At 31.3% G+C, this 27,656-nt stretch overlaps 4 protein-coding genes across 5 annotated transcripts; 3 read left to right on the plus strand and 1 right to left on the minus strand.

The window, feature by feature from the left end:
- Positions 1-611: 611 nt before the first annotated feature.
- On the plus strand, positions 612-15,930 carry LOC125050681 (organic cation transporter protein-like). Its single transcript, XM_047650672.1, has 6 exons — positions 612-962; positions 2,302-2,506; positions 10,125-10,380; positions 13,296-13,928; positions 14,700-14,878; positions 15,652-15,930. Exons 1-6 carry the CDS (start codon positions 796-798, stop codon positions 15,832-15,834), a joined length of 1,623 nt encoding a protein of 540 aa, XP_047506628.1. The 5' UTR covers positions 612-795; the 3' UTR covers positions 15,835-15,930.
- A 3,950-nt stretch (positions 15,931-19,880) lies between these two features.
- Positions 19,881-21,911, minus strand: LOC125050529 (protein bud22). The gene is made up of 3 exons (XM_047650431.1): positions 21,732-21,911; positions 21,496-21,657; positions 19,881-21,175 (listed from the first exon to the last, which is right to left on the minus strand). The coding sequence occupies exons 1-3, from the start codon at positions 21,768-21,770 to the stop codon at positions 19,910-19,912; spliced, it is 1,467 nt and encodes a 488-aa protein (XP_047506387.1). The 5' UTR covers positions 21,771-21,911; the 3' UTR covers positions 19,881-19,909.
- A 318-nt stretch (positions 21,912-22,229) lies between these two features.
- On the plus strand, positions 22,230-24,730 carry LOC125050483 (60S ribosomal protein L36). The gene is made up of 4 exons (XM_047650372.1): positions 22,230-22,362; positions 22,511-22,634; positions 23,087-23,179; positions 24,582-24,730. The coding sequence occupies exons 2-4, from the start codon at positions 22,512-22,514 to the stop codon at positions 24,711-24,713; spliced, it is 348 nt and encodes a 115-aa protein (XP_047506328.1). The 5' UTR covers positions 22,230-22,362; position 22,511; the 3' UTR covers positions 24,714-24,730.
- A 1,103-nt stretch (positions 24,731-25,833) lies between these two features.
- On the plus strand, positions 25,834-27,285 carry LOC125050482 (triosephosphate isomerase). Of its 2 annotated transcripts, none has more exons than XM_047650370.1 (2): positions 25,834-25,969; positions 26,248-27,285. In XM_047650370.1, exon 2 carries the CDS (start codon positions 26,278-26,280, stop codon positions 27,022-27,024), a length of 747 nt encoding a protein of 248 aa, XP_047506326.1. In that variant the 5' UTR covers positions 25,834-25,969; positions 26,248-26,277; the 3' UTR covers positions 27,025-27,285. The 2 variants fall into 2 exon arrangements, with proteins under 2 accessions (XP_047506326.1, XP_047506327.1); XM_047650371.1 differs by lacking the exon at positions 25,834-25,969 and adding an exon at positions 25,994-26,105.
- Positions 27,286-27,656: the final 371 nt, after the last annotated feature.

Here is a 27,656-nt window from a genome sequence, read left to right on the forward strand (position 1 = left end):
TACTAGAAGAAAACGTTTTTGCCAAATGTTCGACTTTAAAATCTATTCAATTCTGTGGTCGCCAAGAAAAACGTAACAAAAATCAGACAATCTATTTTACGACGGTAAATGATAATGTTTAAAAAATATGAATAACGAAGAAGATTAATTAAGTAGATGTGGGGTCACTCTGCATCTTCTACCGCCGACGTCGAGGCAGAATACGAAATTCTGTAGAACCAGCTGCCCACAGAAGTATTTCCGAACCAATTGGACTTAGGGTATTTCAAGAAAAGAGCGTACCAATTCTTAAAAGGCCGGCAACGCACTCGCGAGCGCTCTGGCATTGAGAGTGTCCATGGGCGGCGGTATGACTTAACATCAGGTGAGCCTCCTGCGCGTTTGCCCCCTGTTTTCATAAAATAATAATAATAATAATAATTAGAAACATAATAACTTACATAATAGGTAGGTATATATTTGTACAAGTGTAAAATCAAAAGCTACATGTTCAATCGACTATAGGTGCAATACTCAGTTCCTGACGTAACGTGAATAATTGAATAACACTAACATTTTCTTGAAGGTGATAAGCTGTTCTTAAACTAACAATAAAAAGTAAGTATCAAACGGTTTAGCGCGCACTATAGCCTGGTGACCGAGGCGGACGCGACGCGGGAAAATCACCGAAAGACTGTGCGTCCGATAAAAAAAAACGTTCCGAATTTAAAAAGTGTGTGTGAAACTACTATTTTTTTTGACAGCCAGTCAGTTTCCTTTTTTTTCGACATTTAAAAGTTGGCGGGTGTATCAATCATGGATGTGGAAAAGAAAAAAGAAATTACAGTGGACGATATATTGTTAGATCTCGGACCGTTTGGAAAATTTCATTTATTAAATTATATTTTGATTCTGTTTCCGGTTTTATTGGCGGGAATGTATTCTTCAGTATATAATTTTGAAGCAATGGACCTTAAATATAGGTAAAACATTTATTATTTATTAGTTAAGTTCCTAAAACATTTTTTTTAATTTAAAGGCGGATGAAAAGACTTCTATTATTATAGCAATTTTTTAAGTATAGGAATAGCAACAAATCGAATTGTCATATTAGTTAATATTATTTTTCTGAGCTATCAAATGAGAACAATTATTATGATCCACAGATTTAACACTGTTGTTCTTTATTACTCCTTGTATTTTTACTTAGAAACAAACTGAAGGCTCGTCCGGTGCGCCTTTATTTGGTATATACTGGTTCGATACGAGACAAATGCATAATAAATTAAAAATAAACCATAATTGATATACTGGTAGTTAATATAATTGTACGCAACGCAAAAGGAAGTGAATGTCGTAAGCCTAGAAACTACTTATTTATTTTTAATATTTTTTCTTTGTGAATCCCTACTCATTGTAGCACGGAGCAGAGAGTCTTTGACGACGATTAGCATTATTTCATTTTGGTGAATTTCAATGCAGAATATTAAGTAATTAATGTTATATCAACCTTGCTTTAAAATCATGTTAAAAACAAAATCCATTGGCCAGGACCATATCATGAATTTTCTTAATCCAAGGCTATAATTTTTTTTATTCCAAAGGGGATTTGAAATTCAATACCTCTGAGCTGACACTAATGCATGCCTGACAAAACAACGGAAGCCGTCAACTCTTGATACGCTGTGTTTATGACAAAGGAGTTCGTATTCCAAAAAAAATAAACGCCGTTTAATCCATCCTAGTCTGCGATGCTCAGCTCGCGTCGAACTATCAATGTCTTTAGCGCAAAAAATAATTTGGAGCCAAGTTTAAAATTTACGCTTACGCTAACCGAAAATACCAAAGACAATATTCAATTTCTCTTAATTAACTTGAGATTTGTCAAGCGACGCACGCTTATTGCAATATTTGTAAACATATTGAGCATTTGTCAAAATAACATATTTATTTTACAATAGTAGTAGCATAAATTCTATTATATGAAGTACTTATGTAAAACACATTGGTAGGTTTTAATAGAGTCGTGGTTTAATTATGCTACAGTTGGATAAACTATTATCTATAAATATAGTTACATGTATACAGTTTTAATTAAAAAATTTGGTTAATTCACCGAAAAAGTTACTACAACATAATCCCATCGAATGGTGAACAGATATCTAGCTAACTTAACTCTAGGTATTCAATAATATGATAAGAAGCTCTGTTGTGACTAAAGAACTTGCCGATAAACCTATTTCTTTTTTTTTAAATTATATAATTGTATTCTGTACACAATAATTTCTAAGTTTCACTTAATCAATTTTGTATAATTTTCAGATGCACAGTACCAGAATGCGAAGATTCGGCAGTCGTAAACTTCAGTATACCACATGTCGATGGAGAGCCGTCCAAATGTCGCCGCTACGCACCTTTCGCTAACGTCACATTAAATGATACCTGCTCAGAGCATTTCTATGACACCTCAACTGAAATAAAGTGCGATTCTTATGTGTACTTAGAAGAGCATTCTATTGTTAAAGAGGTGAGTTTTATATAAATATTTAATTTTTAAATAGAAGTTGACGTCAGAATACTAAATATTAATGGTCCTGTATATAACTTGCTAACGTCTAAAATCTCTAAAGGGTCTTTCCCAACTGGGATGAAATTATTTTAAAATCAGTTACACATTGTTCTGGGTTCAATGATTCAGAGGTTTACCAATAGTTTACAGAATAAATATGGAAATTTGAAATGTGAATTTAAATTATATTTCTATTCAAAATTCAACGTTTTTCAACTAAACACGGACGAAGTGGACGATTTTCAAAGATGTAAGAAGTATAATTGTCAATGAGATAATGATCCCGACTGCAGTTTCGCCTGGATTTTGTGTATTTTTGCGATCTTTTTACAATAATTGGTATATTTCAGTAAATTTAATTAAAAGCGTAATGTATCATACTCTAAACCTGCCTCGATAATCAGACTATTTATTGGAGAAAACCGTTTGGCAGTTTTTGAGTTTATGGCATTCATACAGACAAACTAATGGGGCCGGGGCACTTTATTTTAAACTGTATATAGATGAGATTCGTCATCGTATAATAATAATATTTATTTAAAAAACAAAAATTATATTCGTACACCATGTATACAAGCGACATGTTGAGGGTGACTAGAAACTCTATCGTGGTACATATTTAACGGTACTAATGCGTAAGAATGGTTTAATAAAAAGAAAAAAGCGTGAACTTATAACGACAGCAAACAGATTTGCATCTGTAATATAATTAATCATGTGTTGTAGAAAATGCTATTTAAACTGAGGTAATGATAAAAGTTTCATAACTTTATAACAAGATATTACAACACAATAGTAGTTGTCACACGTAACTCGATAAAAGGTATAGCCTATTGCGCATTCCAGAGCTAATTATGACTTTCAATCGATTAGTTTCTTATCAGTTTAAGCCGGTCATTAATATCTTCCTACCTAGATATCATAATATGTATGTATGATTCTCACCCTAAGAAATTCGAATTCCGAGATTATTGAAATTCGAATTAATTTTCCTTTTTATATACGGTACACTTGTAAAGTAAGTAAAACGTCGCGTCGTGAGGCCTAGAAATGTATTTATTATATTATTTTTATTTACTTACAAAATACATATACATATTGGCTTAGTACTGTTATGATAGTGTCGAAATTAAAATTAAATACATAAGATACTCAATATCGCTACTGTGAACTTACTCAGCGAACATATAAAGATAGTGTCGCAGACAGCATTCGGTAGGCGCAACGTCGTGGTTTACCAGTCTGTAGAACAGACTGGTTATGGCCCTTGGTATCGCAAATAGCTTTGGCCCTCACATATCCCCTAGGTTCAAAGAAATCGAGTTCTTGAAGAACACGTGGGTTGCTCATAACCACCCGCAAGACTAAGTACATAGATAGTAGACCAAATGTAAGTCCCGTAATAAAGAAATGCTACCTTAAAGAAATGTAACCTTCTCAATCGTTTATTTAATATTCTGACAGTTGACATTGTGGAATAATATATATCATTGTTTCAAAGAAGACCTGATTCCCTCATTTCCTATGTCAAGGTTTGCGATCGCGTGCATTTCTAAGACAATATTTACAACAATCATCACACCTTGAACTAAACCTGCTTATCAAAATGTTTAATTAGACAGGTAACACTGAAAAGTTATTTACTATAATCTTTAATTTTCATAAGTACGCATTGAGTAAAACGTATATATAGTAAACTTAAACAATATATGTACAATTGATAACATTCGTATATTAAATTTAATTTATTATTTTATTCTGAAATAAGATAAAACAGTTTTGCAGGATGTTATTTTACTTTCAAAAATAATTAATGATAAGAATTATTGATAGATTCAACCAACGTAACGGTCATTATTTGCAATAAAAATCGAAGGAGAATTTAACCTAATTTACTGAAACAAAGGATAGTATTATTGAATTCTCATAATTAAATCTCGTACGGGTGTCAAGGCAAGACAATGCTTCATTGTTATATAAACAGACATCACTTTTACCTAGTTATGCATTTATATGTAATTAATTGGTTTACATGCTTTGAGAAATAAACCTCATCTTGGAATGTATATGTAAAAATCTTATTAATGTGTATTTTCCTATTTATATTATACTAGCTGACCCGGCGAACTTCGTACCGCCTCACAGACAATGAATGTCGTGTTACAGATTCGCTGAACTTTAATGTTTATGATTTATGAAAGTAATACACAAAATAAATATTAACTTTATTGATATATAACACAAAAAGAAACAAAAATTGTTTTACATTTAAGTAGCTTGGCATATTATTAATTTACACAAAATAAATTTCTGAACGCACATATTATTGACAACCAATATCCTTTTTCATTAATGACAGAGAAAAGATGGCGTACTGAAGATGTGATGATCTATAATTTGAGCAGAAAGTTCACCGTATCGACGGGATGAACATTAAATGTTTGACAGTTACGAAATCCATGAACATTTTGTATGGTGTTTTCGTAAATTATCCAACGTTTTTATTCTATTTATTCGTACGTTTCTTCGCATTTATGGCGTTGTTCTTTGGCAATAACAACACTAGGCCTAGATGACGCTTGCAACCCATAAGAAAAATTATCAGTTACCCATATATTAACTACAGTACGTCAAATATGAACAAAGGCGTTCATTACCAGCGAAAGACACCACAAAGATTTCATCAACCTCTTCGTTTTCAAGAAACTATTGAAAGTCAGTCATTATCTAATCAAATAATTTTAATAAAAAAATATATCTAAATGTGCAAAATAAAATGGTATTAGTGGCGACATACAAAATTTTACCAAACGCTCTTCTTTATCTATTTAGTGATTTAAACAAATAACGTAAACATCGAATCATGCGCTTCTCGTTAACAGTATTCGTAACCAACTGTTATTTACTTTACGTAGCTAATACTAACGTCACTAAATAATTGAAAGCTACACTATTACCTATTACAGGAAATTACTAGGTATTTTTATACGTACATAAAAACAGTCGCAGTCGCTTATAAAACTAGATCGTTAAACCCAAGTGTTCGATTTTCCGAGAAACTAGCAACAAACATTTGATGTTTTAACGTTAAAAATCGATTAAAAATTTGGCAATACACAACATTTTCTTGTCTGTTCTACTGAGTATTGCTACCTCACTTGCGCAAAGCTATACTAATATATAATATAAAGCTATTATACATAAATAATAAAGTCACACTCGGATGCCAGTAATAACTTCATCGCTAAGATAAGATTGATTAAACAGCATTAAATGTTATTATTACAGTTAATAGTTTTCGTCAAATTGTATGCGGGTTTTAACATATAATCATCTATTATTTGAGCTTCATCCTATTGTGCATTATCGCAATTACATGTTATTACTAAAGTGTCATAAATGTTTGACAAATTACTACATTTATAAAGTAAATTGTATTATAATCGCTAGGGGTTATTGCATGATAATCGCTAACACGACAGAGATTTAATTGTCTTTATATCTATTTTCTGATGTTCTTAACGCTATAGCAATGATGTCAATGGCCAGCGCTTCTGTAATACCTAAATACATCAAATACCTGGTAATAATGCTGCCTGCACATAGACTTTTCCATCTACTGTCTATGAAGTTTTGATGAGAACATTTAAATAATATAAAAAAATATTGGTTGTTTGTAAAGTAGGTTTACGATCGAGATGTTTACGTGATAACGTCTTATTGGTGATATAAGTTTTTGGGAAGTAAGGAATTAATGAAGATAACAATTTTTTCAAATTTTAAATTACATCTATCGTTTTATTCACACTTTTGATGATAAATTTCGGGTGTAAAATGACAAGTTTACTTATTCGACTATGATATACATTTTTCTTCATTCATTCACGGAATGACTGGCAGCGCTCTAGATGAGACGGGAGATCGGTCCGTCTCTCTCTCGTTATACCTGCGATCGCGCTCGTGAGGTTTTGGTGTGACACAAGTTTCTGAACATGTCACCCGACTAAAACGATTTTAAAGACGTTATCACGTCAATATGTATGTAGTCGCAACGGTATGTTTGTATGTAGTTTACCTTGAATAGAAATAGCTTAAGAAATAAGGTTCAACGACGCATAAGTGATTGATGTCATGAAGCGGAAGTGTTACCATTAGCGAGCTTTGCTTGTCCGTTCTATAAAAGAATTTATCACAGTCTTTCACGAAATAGTAACAGTTAAAAACTAACGTTGAAGTTTATCTAACCGGATCATAAAACGATAATTTAGGAACAAATTAGAGATAACTGATGACTCTTTTCTGTCTTCAGTTAAGAAAGTATAAATAATTATTCTTGTTTATAAAGTAAGTGGACAAAGTTCAAAATTAAGTATGTGCATTTAAATGTCACTCTCCAAAAATCTTTTTATTGAACCAATTTTCATGATTAGTGTTTTGGGATTTGTCTTTATCCGGAATAAGATACCTAATAAGTATTAAAATATGATATTTATCAATCAGAAAATGTTATATAAAAAAACATCAGTTTATCAATTTATTTGTTATATATATGAAAGATATATATCACAAAGTCCTTCACAGAAAGGTGCAACCCATGCACCAAAATACATCGCTTATAAAGCAATTACTTTTTAAATCTATATTTATTATAGTAATAAAATAATTTAATAATTTTGAATCTTAAAATAAAATTTCATTAACTCTTATCTGCGGAATAAGGTTCTCCGGTATGGACTCATAGACGGATACCTAATCTTTGGGTAGTGTGCACTTATTGCAATTTGCTATTGTTGTATGCGAAAAATTATGTTTTATATATGTCACCGTAAAATTGTAAACACCGTTAGATTGTAATCTATCTCGCGCGAGTTGCGATCCGTTTCACAATTTGACGGTTTCACTTCGATAGATTACAATCTACCGAATAATAATACGTTAAATTGTAAGCAGTACGCTGAGGTTCACAATCATTCGACAGTTTATAATCTCGCGAGATAGATTACAATCTAACGGTGTTTACAATTTTACGTTAACATATACATTTATAACAGCATGCTTCTAAATAATATATTTTTGACACCGTGACGTCTGAATATATAATCACCTCGTAATACTTTCCACAACTATTACACTCGTTTTTAACTAATACAACATCTGCTAATATTTACTTTTACCATTAGGCTTAATAGAAGGCCGTGGACAATTCAAAATACAATAGAAATAACCTTATCTATGCGGGTACAGGGTGAATACGTAATATTGTTTATTTTTCAGTTATATATAGAATTTACTACGTTAATTTTCACGCATAATTGTGTAACTATATCCGTATCCGTATACTCATAATGAAGCAATCAATAATGAATAAATAAATGTTAAATGTTTATCGTTTGGTAAACAAAAATTCTCAGTCCAAAACGTATTTTAAGATTTTGTTGATCTACTAAATATAATCTGTTACTATAAATCGAACTAGGTTTTATTTAGCGGAACTTATTAGCCTATACAAGAGTTATTACGTACCTGAACTTGACATTTGTTACAGTAATATGCATTTATGTGTATAATAAAACATTACAGACATATTGAGGAATATTTTTATTCATTATAAAAGATAAGAATAAGCGTTATGTTATTGCATGTGAGACTTCCTATTGTAATCCTAAATATTATCTATGTTAGTTAATTTATTAAGCAACAAAAAATAATTTAGCAAATAAATTTAAAATATGACATTTACATGATATTAATGTGATGATTTACCTAATTTTCGAATCTTGAATTTAAAATGTATCATAATAGATATGGTATATTTAATTTATATTATAGTTTCCAATGTGTCTGCACCATATTTACAAAGTTAGGCACAGTGAAGAAATCTAAATAAATTTTATTAGGTAAGTAACTCAATGTATGAGCGTCAGGAAAAATGATGAAGGGCGTACAACGAACGTGAAGAACTGGCAAGAAAATGTCTGTCACTTTTTTTTTAATCATCAAGGTTATTTTTTTTGTAAGTAGTAACACTAAACATAATAACGTTATTAGGTACATAAATAATTATTGGAGTAGGTTCTAGATCTAGCCCAACAAACATCTTAGATACCTAGGACATTCTAGAGATTCTTTATTAAATACTACCCATAAATAGAAACTATAATACATTAAGAATTATAAGTTTTTATAAACGGACTTCATGTTTATTTCATCATCTATAAGCCATAAATAAGAGTTTCAAGTTTTATATACTAAAAATATGTTTATAAATGTAATTTTACATTTGTAGGTAAAACCGATAAACTGTTACTGACATATGTAATGTATGTGTATGTAGAAAGTAGAAAATCTTTTTAAAGAATTTGTTTAAATGCTTTTTATTCTAATATGACTATCCTCACTAATTAGCATAAATTGTGTTGTCTGGCAATTTAGCTTTTCGAATCGCCTCTATGACTTATTGGTTAACGCACGAATACGAAGTTCCTGAATTTGTGATTCCCGGCAAAATGATAATTAGTTTTATATTGGCACATAAGGCGGTTTTCCTAATGATCATACACAATAATGTGTCTACCCCTAGTAGACTTTCAAATGTTTTCAAACAGTATCTAATATCCATAAGTACAGGGAGGATCTACCATCTATTTTATAAAATTATGTCATATTTAAGTCGTGTGTATCTTTTAATATTTGTTTGTATTAATCACTTTGTGATAGATTAAATGATCTAATTGGTTTGCGTTCATGATACATTAAACAATATAATCATATGGCGTTGTAAATTATATAAAACAATTTAAAATAGATTTTTCCTTTTTCACATAAGGAAACACTTAAGTGATTTAAAAATACCATGAGATTTGAACGTAACTTTTATAATTGTTTTCTGATATACTATTTAATATGCAATTGTTAACATTGTAACAGCGGAAATTAATAAATATAAACGAAATTAATTACTATTAATATCTAAACTAATTTGACAAATGCTTCTTAATTATACACCGAAGTAGATACACTTGGTTTAAGCTAAATTCGATATAAAATAATGAAAACGCAAACAATCTGTTAGAGCACCTATATTTCGCTGGTGAAATTGTAGTATCTTCCCTGCATACCCAATTTTGTATACCACACACGTTTTACTCGACAAACATACAACTCGCTTCGGGTGCAGTATAATAACGCATTTAGGGTGTTGCTGGGGCTGCCTCGCTTCTGCAGCGCATCAGGAATGTTTGCAGAGGCGCGGGTGGATTGCTTTTTCGCCACTATGCAAAAGCGGTGCGCTTCTTTGGTGCGCCGGGTGCGGGGCAGCTCCAGAAACATCTTACGGATGATAGTCGAAAGAATGGAGTGCCCCTATTTACGACACTGCTCCGACATCTCCGCAGGGCTTTGTACCTGATAGTTTTTATTTAACTACTTTTTCCTTATTTTTACTAATTCTCTAACATAGATCTTAAGAAACTATTGTTACTAACTCACTAATCAATCAATGGACTGTATTTGTCTGATTAATAAAAATTATTATTATTATTATAAACGCTAATAACACTGTTTAAATATATTTCAGTTCAACCTCGGCTGTCAGGACTGGAAGCGATCTCTAGTAGGAACGGTCCACAATGCTGGCTTCTTCATATCCATACCTCTCACCGGTCTCCTCTCGGACAAATACGGAAGGCGTATCGCAGTCGTGTTCGCGAGCGTTGCAAACGGTGTTTTTGGCCTCATACGAGCATTCTCTCTGAACTATCAAATGTTTATTGTCCTGGAATTTCTGGAGCCAGCGCTGGGAGGGGGTGTTTATACTGCGTGTTTTGTTTTAGGTGAGTAATACATGAAACATATAACATTAATGGTATATTTCTGTAAAGATCCATGAAGTCTTTACATTTTATCGGGTAGAAGTTTACCTGCTACTTACTCGAATAAATTAATAAAACCTAAACTTTATGAAAGGGGGTACATTTTTTCAAATATATCGACCCACGTTGTGCTACATTAAACATATAAAAATAACATTCCATGAACCAGCTTAATGAAACCAAAAGTCAAGGCTGTATATGAACAATGTATGGTATGTGTACCTATTATACTGTTTTGATCTTTTCAACTCAACTGTAATAACTACTGACCTCGGAACATTTCCTATTATTTGTTCACTTAAGTTCCTATATGACATAGGAAATATAATTTGATTTATTTGCGCATGAACAGGTTTTAAACAAACCTTATACAATATCAGCTCTACTTCCATAAATTGTAATTTGTGTTTTTTTTTTAATTTATTTATCAAAAACATGGACAAACACTTAATACAACATCAAAAAATCGCCAAACTGTATAACAGTTTGTTGTCGATCATAGCGCTCTGTTATTAAATCAATCGTGTGCATTTTACTTATAATAACAATATATCCTTAAGTTTTTTCTTTACACTCTTTGTACTGCTATCTTTGGGAATGTTTTTTAATACATCTAGTTTATTAAATATTGTCAGAGTTATGTATCTTTTCGTCCTTTTCCCATAATAATTATTGACATATCTTATTATATATTTAACTTGTGTTGCTCTATTTCTATAAGGTATTCTACTTTTGCATGCACTTACAGTATTTCACATTTTTTAAACAATTGCTCGTAGTTCGGTATGCACTTTAATTTTACTTTTTTGCTTACAAGATATTTAATTATTCTAATTTGTAGTTGTTTAATTCTGTCTAATTGTGTTTTGAAGGCTATAGCTGCTTAAACCATAACTAATCAATGAGTCGACCAACGCGTATGTTGTATATTTGAAACCTGTTATACATATATGTATATATAATTTTGGTACAGCCCTTCCGTATAATCTTTAATCTATGTTATTGATGCCTATTATATTGCTTTAAAATCAAGACACTTCGCTTATTTGTTTATTCGCTTAAATCTTATTGCAGACTTAGCGACAACTGGCAATAAACTCTCTGCCTCTCCTCTCGTCAAGTCTTTGCGTTACAAGCAATTGTAGGCAACTGCAATTGTTACCCCCATGCTATACATAAACAAATTCCTTCTTGTTTATCCAGTTAAGTCGATTTCTTATATCGATCACCGAAACAATGGTCCCAATAAGCGATGATGATAAATCTTGGATTTATTAATACATGTGTAATATTTTATAATTGTGTCTTTCTTAGAAATATTATTTAAGGTAATCGAATAAAAATAATTAGCTAGCTAGAAGCTGTCATCAAATTTCTTTTCAATTATAGGTTTTTTGAAGTATATTTAAATATAAAATAATTGACGTAACAATACTAGTTACAAACAAAACATTGAGCGAATAACAGTTGGTGAAAACAATTAACTTAACGTAGCTTGACAGTTAACACAATAACGATCTGTTTGAAGTGCTAACCTTCAGATATAAAATAAAACTAAATTAAAACACTATTTTCGATCACTTTTACCATTTTATACAATCTAGATAAATTGTACTTTTAACAATGAGTCACTTTGCACTTTCCATTGTAACTGTGAAATCGATTTCTTACTTCGCTTTAATAATCGTCATCGTAAATTATACATGATTTATCATATTTCAAAACTTTAATAACAATAGTAAAATTATTTCCATGTATAGTTATTTCGTCATTAGAAATCTTTCGAAAATATATAATTGCTTACTGGTGTACTATGTTTTTTCACAATTACTATGACATGTATTTACTGTAGACATAAATACTTCTACGTCAGTTTTCATAAGACGTACACACTTAACATATACTAGTTAAATCCTGCCTTTTGTATTATACTATTAATACACTCGTTATTTAGTACTAAAAATTAAAATTTTTAGTACTGACAAACATAAATCGAACTACGATGACACCCTGTGGTCATCCACGGCCAATTACTAACCTTTACGCATGAACAGCTGAACTAATTACCCTTTTTGCGAATCTCCTTTTCCGTGTCTATGTCCCTGGGTAAGGTGTTATTTATTAATTTATTATCGTATGCCAAAATATTGAAGAATTTAATAATTAATACAGACTTCTAGTTTTTTCGATACACTTTAATGGAAACAATGCATCCGACATGGTCACCAAATTTAAACCTAGTTAATGTCACAAACATGTTACACTCTCGCTAATATAATCAGTACTTAAATGAAATCAAACCAAAATTTATCTTTGATTATTGGTGGTGGTAACTATTTTTACTACTACATTTACTAATTTACATTTACTACTACTTTTGATTTGATTTGTCAAGAACATAGAACAGGCGAAAAGCGGCGAGAGAAGCTTCTCACTAAACAAAACTAAAGTATAAGAAGTAAAATATATCTACCTATTTTTGTAAACAAAAACTTATCTGAAATTTTTCAATTGATCTATTACCAGCACATAAAGATATTATATTCGATCGTTTACTAGCAGTGTGTGGCTAGTGGACTCAGCGTGCGACTGTCATTCTTAATGGTCGTAAGTTCGAACCTCGGCTTCGAATGGACTTTCTGTCAGTGTGCAGATTTAATACTCGCTCGTATGGTGAATAAAAACATCGTGCGGAAACCGGCATTTCTTAAACCCGACTCGACTGCGTGTGTCAGGCACGCACCTAGATACTTACTTATAAGAAAAAACATGAACACGAACAAGATACAGAAAGATGAGGCTCTGAGGGTTGTAGCGCAACTGATTTTTTTTTTTCAAGAATATAAAAACCTACTTATTTTTGTTTTTCTTTTCAGCTATGGAACTCGCAGGGCCTAAAGGAAGAGTATTCGTGAGCCTACTTTTCAATACAATGTTCATTCTTGGCGGAGTATCTGTGACGGCACTGTCCTGGTGGCTACAAAGTTGGAGACATCTCCTTCTCATAATCTACACTCCAGCTATTTTAGTCTTCTTCTACATATGGTCGCTTACCGAAAGTTTTCGTTGGTTCTTTAGTAAAGGACGTTACGAAGATGGCATCAACGTACTGAAAAGCTGTGAAAAGTTCAACAAAGTGTCTGTTCCGAAGGACCATTATGATCAAGTGGAAAAGCAGGCCATGCAACAACGGGATGCTGTGAAATTTGAATCTTTAGAAGCAAATTCGTCGTCATTCAAACAAACGTTTTGCTCTGGTTTAATATGGAAGAGATTATTTATTTGCTCGTTCCTTTGGACATCTTCTACGCTGGTCTACTATGGTCTATCGATCAATGCGATAGAATTATCAGGGAATGCTTATATGAATTATATCGTCGTGATATTAATTGAGGCCCCAGCTAATGTATGCAAGTTATTTTGTTTAGATCGCTTCGGAAGAAAGAAAGTTATCGGAACAGCTTTCGTATTGACTGCAATTATCCTTATCGCTTATGGATTTATCCCAGGTATTATTATTATTTTTTACACCAAATTAACCTAAACCTGTGCACTTTTTGCATTTTCATAGTCAACAGATTAGATTTATCGATTAATCAGATTCGCTTTTCTGCACTCCGTCAAAGTACTGAAAATTTCTGGAACAGATCACTTCTAGAGATAAGGCCGCCCAACTGCAATGAAGTGCAACTTAATATATTCGTAAATGTGTCTTGTACTTATTTAGTGCAAGTTATATTTTTTTTAAAACATAAATTAATACATATTAAGGATTTTGACATACAGGAGTCATAGTTTCCACTTAGCCTCGTTCCTGAATCTAACCGTAAATTATAGTCGAATTTTTAATTAGACGATATCAACTGACGTTTACGGTGTTGTCAGTTTTTAATGAAATAAAAATAGTGTTGTGACAAAGTAAAAACCCCTGAATTAATGATCGGTGGTGGCACTAGTCGCCGCGCCGCGCTTTGTAATAAGACGTCAAAAAACTGATTGTAGTTACATAGTACTAGTACCTAATTTATATCAGAGCACTTTTATACAATTTTGAAATAGAAATAATATTCTTTTATTGTTTGAAATGATTGACTATTCACACTCATTGTTCATTCATCTGATTGAACAAGAACTGAACGCATCACTATTACTTTAAATATGGCAACATTATTTTACAAAGTGACATTAGCTACTGTCAGTTGGCTTCGTCTAATTAAAAATACGACTATAGATCCAGTGCCAAATGTTTAATTATTTCTAATTTAAAAAAATATTTCTAGGTGGTTATTGGTCAATTACCTTCTATTTGGGTGGAAAGTTCTTTATCACACTCGCATACAATTCACTCTACATATTCGCAGCGGAAGTATTTCCCACAAATTATAGAACGACGTTATTGGCTATTTGTTCTACTCTCGGTAGAGTTGGCTCTACGCTTGCTCCCCAAACTCCATTATTGGTAAGTTTTAACATTGCATTATTTGCATGTCCAAAGTCCAAGTGCCTTATTATATACATATATATACTAACAGACCGGCCAAGCGTTGCTGTGGCTAAGGTTTTAGTTATATTACATAGTAGTAACCTATTCAAGAGAAACGGTAGGAGAACACCAGTCATGGGGACCACCATGCTTTTTCGGTGGTAATGCCATTAAATTGTAGCTTATGTGAAACGTTGGTACTTTCAACACAGCGCCATCTGTTAGAATTGACTATCAAATAATAAACAAATATTTTGCAATAAAATAATATTGCGGGTATAAGCTATCCTATCTTTTAAGTTAGATCAAACTGCACACGGTGTGCTAAATTTGATTGATATTGGTTCGGTAGTTCAGGAGTCCATAGCGGACAAACTACGTGACACGTAATTTATATATATTAAGATATATATATATATTATATTTACGACTTTTGCATAACAAGTAAGAAATAGTTGCATAATGTATGCGTACACTTGTGTTTAAACTCGAAATAGAACAGTAACAGTTGCTTAAACATTTGTTTTTATTTTGCATATTATTTTTATGCCGTAGAACTCCTCTACTAAAAATTAAATCAAACTTTTTAAATTCTCTTTCAATAGTAGATAATTGAAAACGAATTTAATAAATAAACAGCGTTTTTTTTTAAATTTTATCTAATAACACTGTGTATTCTCACAAAGGCTTGTCCGTTGTTGTTGATTTATAAAGTTCATATTAAAGTTAAACATATTTTTCTTTTTCAGTCAAAATTGTACGAGTTTCTGCCAACAATTCTCTTCGGAGTTATGTCAGCCCTATCCGGTCTTATTGTGATGACTCTACCAGAGACAAACAATCAGAAATTACCGGACTCTCTCAAAGAGGCTCGAGCGCAGGACCGAAAAAACACAAATGAAAAGACCACAGACAATAAAACGAGGCTATGATATTGTTTAAACTATTATCAGGGAATTAGTGCTGGGCTGTGAATAAGTTGTCGATAATTTGTTAGAAAACGTTGAGGTACAATAAATAATAATTTTGTAGCTTTTAAATTTGTATGTTATGTTTTTAGTTGTATGTAATATATCGTGTAATTTTACGTAATATTTTTTTGTATAAAATAAAAAATAATTGGTTTATTTAGATATCATTAAACATCTCAGTTGGCATTTAACGCCTGTACCCAATAATCAATCCATAATCTCAGATTGTTTTCAATTCGACCGTGGCAGTCGATCCATCTCCTATCTGCATCCCAATAAACAAACCCTACGAAGAAAATCCATTTTTGGCGACGGATAAAATGCTCTTTGTTGTTTCATTTTACCGAGTTTCCACTCATATTTGATAATCAATTTAAACCTTTAAAGTAAATAAAACCGTACAAATAACATTAAAATATACATGTTATGTGTAAAACATAAACAGTTTATTTAAAAAACTGGTGTGAGTCAAAATCTGTTAAAATAATTAACTGTTGAAATTGAGCTTTCGTCAACTGTCATTTTCATACAAAGGTCTATCCACAGACACCGATACGACCTCCCATGGATAGCTTGTATCGACAGATGGCTATTACAATCCGTCGATTGGTTATTGGCACACTTGTTACAACATTTGGGTTCGGGCGTGAGATATCACAAAAATCTTCCAAAGCAAGCTAAATTTTTTACAGTATTATAGTAGACACGTTTTATACATTCATTATGTAGCATGTACCATAATTGAATACTTATGTATGTGTAAACGATCGATTAACGAATATTGCATTTTTATCTACGTTATCATCTAAATTACCAAAATCCTAATCCTAATTTTGTGAAATGCAAGTCACGTATAATTTTAATTTAAAACGGTTTACACCAACTTAGGATATTAAATCTTTCGTTTTGTGTGAAATCGAGATGGCCGTAATTATTCGTGTAAACGTGACTCCATTTTATGGCACGTGACAAACTTGGAAATGAAAGAACCTTTATCTATTTATCGATACGATCAGACCGTCACTAGTAGAATTTATTACTATAAGTATGTGGATTTTTAAGTGTTAAATCAATCAAAATATAATATAGTAGCCTTTTCTTCTATCAAGTTTAATAAAGTAATTAACGCAAATATTTGTATGAAACACCTTTGGTTACGTTAAATTAAGATTTTAAATAGAAACATTATATACGCATAGCGATTATTACTTTCAACTAATGGTGAAGCTATTGTGTTTATTTTTATAGTGAATTCCCTTTTATAAAAAAAAAATATAATAAAAATTATGTTATTTATTTTATGATGGCTAATGTAACACTACCAACTTTAATCACACTTTTATTACCAGTACTTATACAATTCCTTATACTTTCTGCCAGTTTTAGAATGATAAGATTTTTTAATATCCAATTTATTAAAAATATGTAGCGAATTTTCTCATTTCATATTAAATGCCTATAAGTGAAATAAATTGTTTTGTGGTACCTTTTTTGTAAATCAGTGATGGAAAAAATGTTAATTAAATAATAACTTAAAACATATTGTTTTAATTTTTAGTATCATACACCCAGTATCACAATATCAAGCCAATATATATATATTACTAGCTGACCCGGCAAACGTTGTTTTGCCATGTATATCATGTTCAATAAAAAATAGGGGTTGATCGTAGAGGGGTAAAAATTTGGGGTTGTATGTATTTTTTAATGCTGTAACATAAAAAAAATAAAAAATAAAATTTATCTAAAAATTAAAAAAAATAAGTTAGGGGTGGACTACCCTTAACATTTAGGGGGATGAAAAATAGATGTTGGCCGATTCTCATAGATACCGGATAAGCACAAAAAATTTCATCAAAATCCGTCAAGCCGTTTCGGAGGAGTATGGCAACGAAAACTGTGACACGAGAATTTTATATATTAGATATAGTCCTTATCCCCTTTATAAAGAACTTCACTCCTGGATGATATAAACTTAGTTCTCGATTTTTCAGAGATTTACATTTTGCCTTTATAACACGAAAGATTAATACGAAAAAAGGGTTTGGTATAATAAAGGTCAAGCGTTTTTCGGACAAAAACAATTTACAAGTTTTTGCTGTGACCGTGATCCCTCTTGGTAGAATATTTGAATACTTTATCCTCTAGCCTAATTTTTTAACACACTAATATTTCTTTCTATTTTTGTTCCTCTTTACCGAATAACTTCAGCACATTTTCGTTTTATAATTGGTTATTTACATTTAACTGAATGTATTTACCATACAAGTCGAAATTGTAACGTCGCAAATGCACCTCAATAATGCCACTAAATATAACATTCCTTATCAAACAACAGCAGTGCAATAATCATAAACGTGGTATTTGCATGCGAGTACAATTCGGCGAACTGCTATTAATTTCGGACGTGGATTTACCCCCGAAATGCATAATTCCACGCAGAATGCACTCGGGGTGCTTTAGGTGTCTTCAAACGATTTATGTCGCCATATTGGTGTGTTGACAGGCCGAGTGACGAACGACTTTAATATCGCAGTGATAATATGGGGATGATTTATGTAATGTATTATTTAATTAAATGAAATTGGTGAAATATCAACTAATTAAAATAAACCATGTGTACTACACACAATTAATAAACTCGATACACTATTCAGGTACATATTGCAATGGTTTTACGCAATGTCTTTGGCACTGAACAGGCCAAAGTTGTGGCTTTTTATAGTAGTTTATGCAACTGACAAATAATTAGGTATTAAAACATGAGTGTAGTTTCAAAATAAGATTACACGAGTGTTTTAATACCTAATTATATGCAGTTGCATACACTACTTTATTGAATCTCATGGCTATAGGTTTCCAAGTCATTGGTAAATTGTTTCAAAGTCTTGGTAACATTTGTCGTACGCTTTTCTTGATTTCATCGGTATCGTCGATGTTGCTTGACACTTTTACTACTAAAGTTTTATCCAACAAAATATTACTCAAATTCGTATGTACGAAATAGCGCCAATGGAAAGTCTGTTATTGGTCTCTTGGCTCGGAACCAGCGCGTTGCGCGCGCAGCGCGCTCACCACAGATTATGTGTATGTACTTAAATTGAATTCAAAAATATAAAAAAAAAAAAATTGGTCGGAACACATTGTACTTTAATAATTAAAAAATTATTTTAAAGCATTGTTTTGTTAGGAGAATAATGCTTTATTTTTTTATTTTCTTAAAGACGTATGTATCTAAAATATGCCAATAAAAGTCTGTATTTCATTTCAAAATTAGAATATTAGGTACCGAATGAGATTATATAAATATAATTTAACCCTAAACTTTAAAGGATATGCAAACTACACATTCAAAATGCACTGAGCACCTTATGAGTTAAGATTTTGTTCATAGTCCCGTTATTTCACATCAGTGTCTAATTTTATGCTCTTCATAAGGCAAGATATCCTTCTGTGTCTACCAAATCAAAACATTGCTACCTGGGCATCAAACCCATGTTTGATTATATGCTATGTCCATTAACTATGAAGCCACGGAGGCTGTCGCAATGACAACTTGTTCCCATTGTGTTATACCTATACTTGAAATTTATTCTTATACTAGTACACAAAAAATTAAATAAAAACATTTAAAACTTATCATTCAACATAGAAAATTAAACAACAACTTAGTCAAATACAAAAACCTATATTGGAAATAAACATACATACATACTTCCAAATAGTAATATGTAATCGTTAATTATAATATTAAAATACACTCATACACCCTGTATTCAAATAAGATTGGTAGTTGTTGCATCGCCTGTTAATGTTATATTATATAATGTCTATTTAAATTAGTATTTAACTTTAAGTATAACATTTATTATATAGTGGTGGACAAAAAACCTATTTCTAGTTTATATTTTCACCACACCATTATAAACTTATGTATATAATAATCAATGAAATGGTTTATGATATATTTTTCATTTGTTTTTAGGATCCATCATAAAAGAAATACATTATTAAATTACTCATTTATTACATTGTTTTAACTATCATCAAAAACAGTTTTCTTACCTTGGAAAGGTAATATTGATGAATGTTTCTTCTTTGCTTCCCATGATGGATGTAATTTCTCTGGTTTTTCTTCAATTTTATTACTTTCATTATCAGTATTATTAAATGATTTACCTTTTCTGTTAAATTGACCGTCACTTGTGCTATTATAACTATTTTGCTTAAATTTAGAATTGTTTTGATTAAACTTTTCATAATTATTCTTTTTCGGTTTAATTTTAGGAACATGTCCAAACATAATCGCTCTTCTATATTGTCTATTTCCTTGCTTATGTGCTTCCTTAATTTCATCTGGTGCTCTGGGCTCAGCAAGAGATAAATAGTTATCTCCCGTTGATGTTACAAAAAAGGGATCAACCACTTTAACTATTTCTGGCATATCTTCAGTTTTTTTCTTAAAATTCCTATTTAAAATCTTCTCATTGATATTTTTATTTTTATTCTCCTTTCGTTTATCTACCTTCTTAATTTTAATATCTAATTTTGGATTCCTACCTTGTGCTTTTGGGGTAGTTTTTTCTTGGATTAAATTTTTTCCTTTAATTAAATAATTTTTTTGAGGACTCTGAATACTATCTTCATCAAGTGGAAGTCTGATAAACTTCCCTACATCATTATTTACATCCATTTTGCCATCATCACTATCATTATTGTTCGAGCTATGGGTGTCAGAAACACCTTCTTCAAATATTAGATTAGGCTCACTAGATATATTTTCGATTTCACTAATATCAGAATCATCAGGTGGAGGTCTGATAAACTTCCCTACATCATTATTTAAATCCATTTTGGCATCATCACTTAGATAAGGCTCACTAGATATATTTTTATTTCCACCAATTTCAGAATCATCACTACTATCATGTTCTGAAGCTTTGTCTATACAATCATTCATTATTTCTACATCCAAACTTTGTTGAATACAGTTGGAGGCATCTTTGTCATCCATTTCTTTTTCTACTTTGGTTTCTTTATTTATTTTAGCTTTTCTTTTTTCATTTTGTTTATCTCTCAAATCTTTTTTAAGCTTTTTACGTTCTTGTCTTGACATCAGCAAATCATCAATAGAAAGATTTCCAAATCTTTCTCTTATCATTTTATACTTTTCTTGTAAAGCTTTATGTAATAGAAGTCTAGCACATGCTTTGTTTTGATCCACATCTGATTTGTTAAGATAGTCACTGAGATTGCCTGAATGAGTTAAGGTAAATCTTGCAATGTCTCGAGGCTTAAGTTTCTATAATGTAATAATTCAGTTAATTCAAAATCCACCAAACAGATAAATACTTAACTAATAAAAATTTTAAAGGTATAGTTTATATCTAACTCTATAATATTATAGAGTATATGTTTATGGAATTACAACAATAATTACAATATTCCTATTGTTTTCAATAAGTAAATTTTTAATTCAAACTAGTCATTAGGTCCAATAATATGTAAATAAGAAATAACCTATAAAAAGTCAAATATTTACAACTTAATAGAAAGCAAATAAATAATAGTTTATAAATGTATAACTAGTGCTATACATAATCAATTGTAAACATTGAATACCTTTATTATTAAGACTTCATTTACAGCTGATTTTGCCTTCCGCTCAAGTTTTACTTTTATAGCTTCTGGAATTTTTCTTTCTGTAAAAGTTTTCGCTTTCCTGGTTAACTTATGAATAGTTTGAATTTTTGCTTGATTTAAATTCTTCTTTAAATTGATAACCTGTAAATTAATTAATAAAATCAATGACCTCTTAAGTAAGACGAATAAAATAAATAAAGTAAAATTAATCAGACCTCATTATTAAAGGCCTGTTTCACTGCCCCAACTTCCATTGTTTCGTTTTTAATTAAAATTAAACATTTATGATACAACTTATCTAAGAAAGATACCTTAACAGTTTAAGGTTATCTTAATTAATTTCGTTAGTTATCCAGAATCGACAAGTATTTAGTATTATACTACTGAGTATATACTGACTACACAGTACACAGTAAATATGTACTACTGATGTAGGAGTGGATTAGAAGCCAGTCTCGACTAAATGTAGATGCATTTTAGCATCTACATTTAGTCTATAACGCCCTCTTGAATACAACGCCTGTACTAAAACCACCGAATTATATATATTTGAATTCATTTACAATTATTTTCGGAAAGATATACAATACTTAAGTAAATGAAGATTATCAACATATAAATAATAGAAATCGAAACTGATATTAAGGTTAATATTAAAACTATATATCATCGTAAATTGTAAACCACAAAGCATGGAGAAGGAAATAAATACTATTATTTTCTACATAGCCTCAGAAGTCAGAATACAACTTTGACAGATGACATCTGTTAGAGATCGATGCCAAAACATTAACAAACGATTTGTCAACTTTAATATCCTTTTCGATTATTCTGTCAAAGAGTCAAGTATGTTTCGATATTTTAAATTCTTAAATATCTTTAAAATCGTTTGATGCTTTGTAGGAAATTAAGTGAATTTAATATCTATAATTTATAAATGTGTAGTGAACATTAATATCGTAGCATAAAATCATAATATATTCGAATATTTCAGCATGGCTCCGAGGTTTGAAATCGCGGTCGGTCTTAAAAAAGGCCACAAAACAACAAAGATTTCCGGTGGAAAGAAAGGAATCACAGACAAAGCTATTAGAATTAGACCTGCTAGGCTAAAGGGTGTAAGTATTGTATTGTATAAGTAAATGCTTTATTGTATTTTAAAATGAAACTGTCTAGATTCCTATTTACCTGAGTAGAACTCCTTTTAATATCTCTATATTTTCACTTTTTTTCTACAAAAATGTATATTAAATTAAAACAAGCTAATATATTACAGCTCTCAATAGTAAATAGGACTCTGTAAATATGTTATTGTAAAGCATTGCAGTTGCAATGACCTTTTTTGCATGTTTTAATAATAAATATAACAATCATTAGTTACCTGAAGTAGGTTTTGCTTAATTTCGCTAGTTCTTTTAACAACGGTTACAATATTTTAATTCACTATTATACATCTAATTGAATCTTTTTTAAAAGCAAATAAATGTACAGTACACTAAGTTATAAGTAGAGCATTAGACCATTTCACTCTTTATTAATAAATTATAATAAAATTACTTTTAATTTTCAGCTCCAGACAAAGCACTCCAAATTTGTAAGGGATTTGGTACGTGAAGTGGTTGGTCACGCTCCTTATGAAAAGAGAGTAATGGAATTGCTTAAGGTATATATATATATATTTAAATAGTAATAATTAATCAATGTTGTATACACACTGTAGTAAAATAATTGTATTCTTAATCAAAATTCTGCATTGGAACCTAGAAAAAAACTCAGTCTCATAAGCTCAGAGGCATTTATTGATATCATTTATTTATCTCCCATAAATTAACATGTACAACATTTTCAAATGTCGCATTTTTAAATCATATGAATAATATGTGACAGCAAAAGTAATACTTTTGTAGTTGTAGTAAAGTTGAGGACTGGTTCCTCAAATAACAATTGTGAAGCTGTTTGCATTTGATAAAATTTATTTTTAATCTTGTAATGGGATGACAATTCATTTTACTTGTTTATGCATGAAACTTTGGATATCAGCTGTAAATTAAGGGTAAAAGAAATTTTTTTAGGAGAACAAATTGAGATTGTTAAATATATTTAATTTATTGGTATAAGCAAACTATTATACTCTATCATTATATACAGTAGAAACTCGTTAAGTCGAACCTCGATAAGTCAAAAACCTCCAAATCTCGAAAAAATGTTTTGTTCCCTTCCCTTAAAACACCAAAACCTCCATTACTTGAAATCTTGACCCTCTGTTAATTGAAATAATCACCGAGTCCCTCCAAGCCATTTTGGTACATATTTTCACTCTATAACTCGAAAAATTAAATTTGACCTCTGTATCTCAAACATAGGAACGTTTTATTTTACAACCTTTACAACTTGATCATTTGGAATTTATTATCTCTATTGTTCGAACAAAAATAAGTTACCGACTTTAAGAACTTGCCGACAATGTGAGTACACTATTGTTTCTTAAAAAACATTTTAGGAGTATACAATAAAAAATTTATGACTCATGGAAACACGTGTTTGCTTGCTTTGTGTCAGGTGTTCAATTTTGATTCCCTTTGAAATTTAGCTAAGCCAGTCATGTTTCAAAACCTCAAACTCTTTATGTCGAATCAAAATCCGCCTAAGTCTAAATCCTCCATAAGTTGAAAACTCTATAACTCGAATTTTTTGGCGTCTCCCTTGATGTTCGACTTATAGAGGTTCTACTGTAAATAAAATAATAGATTTTTAAATGATGATAAACAGCTTTCTCTTTTAATTAGCAGATATACATACTCATAAAACTAATCCCATGTAATTAATGAAATGTGATTAAAATAAACACATCTAAACTGTTTTCCTAGTTTGTAACTAGTTCATTCATTTTTTTCAATAAATAATAATATAAATGTAATATAAATAAATAAATGATACACCTAATTAAACAATAAGATAAATAAATTTGTACCTGAAACATCATACCTATCATGTATTTGTTCACTATTATTTAGAATAACCCTATTTATGTATATGTAATTAATATATTAAATTGTATTTTCTAGGTTTCAAAAGATAAGCGGGCCCTTAAGTTCTTAAAGAGACGCCTAGGCACGCACATCCGCGCCAAGAGGAAGCGTGAAGAGATGAGCAACGTTCTTGTACAAATGAGGAAGGCGGCCCACCACGCTCATTAATAAATAATAATACGTTTTATATGCTTTTTATTGATAGGTTATTCTTCAGCCTTGCTCTTAAAATAATTAGGGTTATTTTTATTCTTTATTGATGAATGATTTATGTTATGGAATTCAAGAGGAATTATCCTATAATAATGTTGGACAGCTGGGAAGGTTAACCTAGCCTTTTGAAAATAAAAAATGATTCTTATCTTTCTGTATATCTACATTTTATACTTGCCAACTTTTGTCAAGCAGAAACGCTTGTCAGTAGGTTAGGCAGCAGAAAATATTCAGGTAAAAGCAAGTGATTGTCTAAGTTGAATTTATTAAATCCGTGAACCTATTTGTGGGCTTGCTAATATGATCGCCAATATCTTAGTTAACCAGCGCTATAATTTTTATTTATTCTGTTCATATAGAACAATCCTTATAAATAAATAGTCTGTGTTCTGCAGTTAAGTCTGTAGTCTCAACTAAGACATTGTCTTTGGCCTAAAGGCCATAAACTCCAAAAAAAAAAGACATTGTCTATATATTTTGCCGACTGTACTTCAGTGTGGCAAACATAAAAATTTGATATATAAAAGGCAAAATTATTGTAGTAAAGGGCTATACTACACATACATGGGTTATTTACAAATCTTCGACTACCAAATACAGTTTTTCAAGTGTTATGCGTGGGACTTCACCCCACATTTTGGGACTAATTGATCTGATTACTGGTCATAACCAGTTTTATTTGATATAATTGTATTTTAAACTCTCATTTAAATTGTTCGGGGGTAGTTAGGTCATATACGCTTCGCATAGTTAACCGTGAACCGAAACCTTAAAAAATTTCATTGCTATTCGCTATCGATGTCCATTGCATTAGCATTTTACATATTTATCCTTCGGGATTTTGTAATTTAACTAATCGAGAAAAAAACACGACTCTCGTCGTCTATATCGATATCGTTTACGCGTTTTCATATGCACAGCCTTCACCGTCACTTGAACGATGAGAGATATTATGTTGCGCTTATCATCAAAATGGCACGTAGCTTGTATTGTTGTTGTTAAGTTTTTATTTAATAGAAGCACCTGCAAACCATATTTCTAAATAAAATACTTTTGAAATGTCAGAGGGACATTTATTCACGGTTAAAGTTGTTTTTGTCAGATAACGATTGGGATTTTTTATTTTTAAATTTGGCATCACTGAAAATCAGCTGTTGAAGAGGTCAAGTCGAATTTATTACATTTCAATCCAGTGATTTGAAGTTTATTCGGTAGGTAATTCTTAAGAGTGTTCATTATTGAATTTGATGTTAAATTATATTACAAAATTATTAATTAATTATAAGTTAACAACGTTTGACGACTGAAGTATTTACAGTTCATTAAAGCACTAAAGGTCATAGCAAGGTCAATTAAGGTTGCCTCTAAGTTCAAACTTAGAATATTATTATATTTATATTCACTTGCTTCTTATCTAAGACCCTTAAATTTTAAAAATGTGAAACTCATTTTAATCCATTATCTTACCGATTTCTTTGTCGTTTTCCAGGTAAACTAACACAATTTATATTCATCAATAATGGGCCGCAAGTTTGTTGTTGGAGGTAACTGGAAAATGAATGGTGACAAAAACCAAATAAATGAAATCATTAATAACTTAAAAAAAGGTCCCCTTGACCCAAATGCGGAGGTGATTATTGGTGTTCCCGCTATCTACTTGGCATATGTAAAAAGCATTGCCCCTGATAATATTTCCGTTGCTGCTCAGAACTGTTGGAAGGTTCCTAAAGGAGCATTTACAGGTGAAATATCCCCTGCTATGATCAAGGATGTTGGTGCCACTTGGGTTATTTTAGGGCATTCTGAGAGAAGAACAATTTTTGGTGAAAAAGATGACCTAGTTGCTGAGAAGGTTGCACATGCTCTTGAGTGTGGGCTTAAAGTAATTGCATGCATTGGTGAGACTTTGGAAGAAAGAGAAGCAGGCAAAACAGAGGAGGTAGTCTTTCGTCAAACCAAGGCATTGCTTCCTGCTATAGGAAATAACTGGGATAAGGTAGTTTTGGCTTATGAACCAGTATGGGCAATTGGTACTGGAAAAACAGCAACACCAGCACAAGCACAAGATGTGCATGCTTCATTACGAGACTGGATTTTAAAGAATGTGTCTTCTGACATAGCGCAGGCTGTGCGTATTCAGTATGGGGGTTCTGTGACTGGAGCCACTTGCAAGGAGCTTGGTGCTTGCCCAGACATTGATGGATTTCTTGTCGGTGGAGCTAGCTTGAAGCCAGAATTTGTTGATATTGTCAATGCTACTGCATAAGTTTATTAATGATGGATATGACATGATACAGTGAAAACAAATGTTTTGAAGTCACGCCATATCTATTATTTGATTTCAGAGATTAAAGATTTTTGTGTAAGCACAATGTTAAAATGTTTTATTATATAGAGTCATTAATTGTAATCTACAGCTGATTGTGTGTATGAACTATTCAAGTGAAAGAATTTTGTTAAAAATTATTTTGTATATAAGTTTTATTTTGTTTAAATTATTTATCAGCATAATAAATTTTTTATATAACATGTTTCTTCTTATTATGATAATTTTCCTTATGTGTGTTATGAAATGTAACGTTCAAGAAAATTGTCTATTGTCTGGGCGCATGTTAGCATGTGGTAAGCATAGCATGCCGCCCACATCCTGCTGATAGATGGGGGGCGTGGCCTTGGGAGTAGCGCAAGTTGTTGAGATCCCCAAGTTTGATGGACTAGACTTGCTGAGGTTTGCCGACCCTGTTCCTTTGCTGTTAATATGTGTATGGCGGGGGTGTCGCAAAACAAAACACAGTGCGTTGTTGGTTTTAACGTTTTCGTTCTGGAAATTTTGACCTGAAGAACAAGCACCGTGGAAGGCCGGAAACCAAAGTTGATGACGAAGAATTGAAGGCTATT

The sequence above is a fragment of the Pieris napi genome, chromosome 6, assembly GCF_905475465.1.
Source record: "Pieris napi chromosome 6, ilPieNapi1.2, whole genome shotgun sequence".
In the NCBI taxonomy this organism is placed as follows: Eukaryota; Metazoa; Arthropoda; class Insecta; order Lepidoptera; family Pieridae; genus Pieris; species Pieris napi.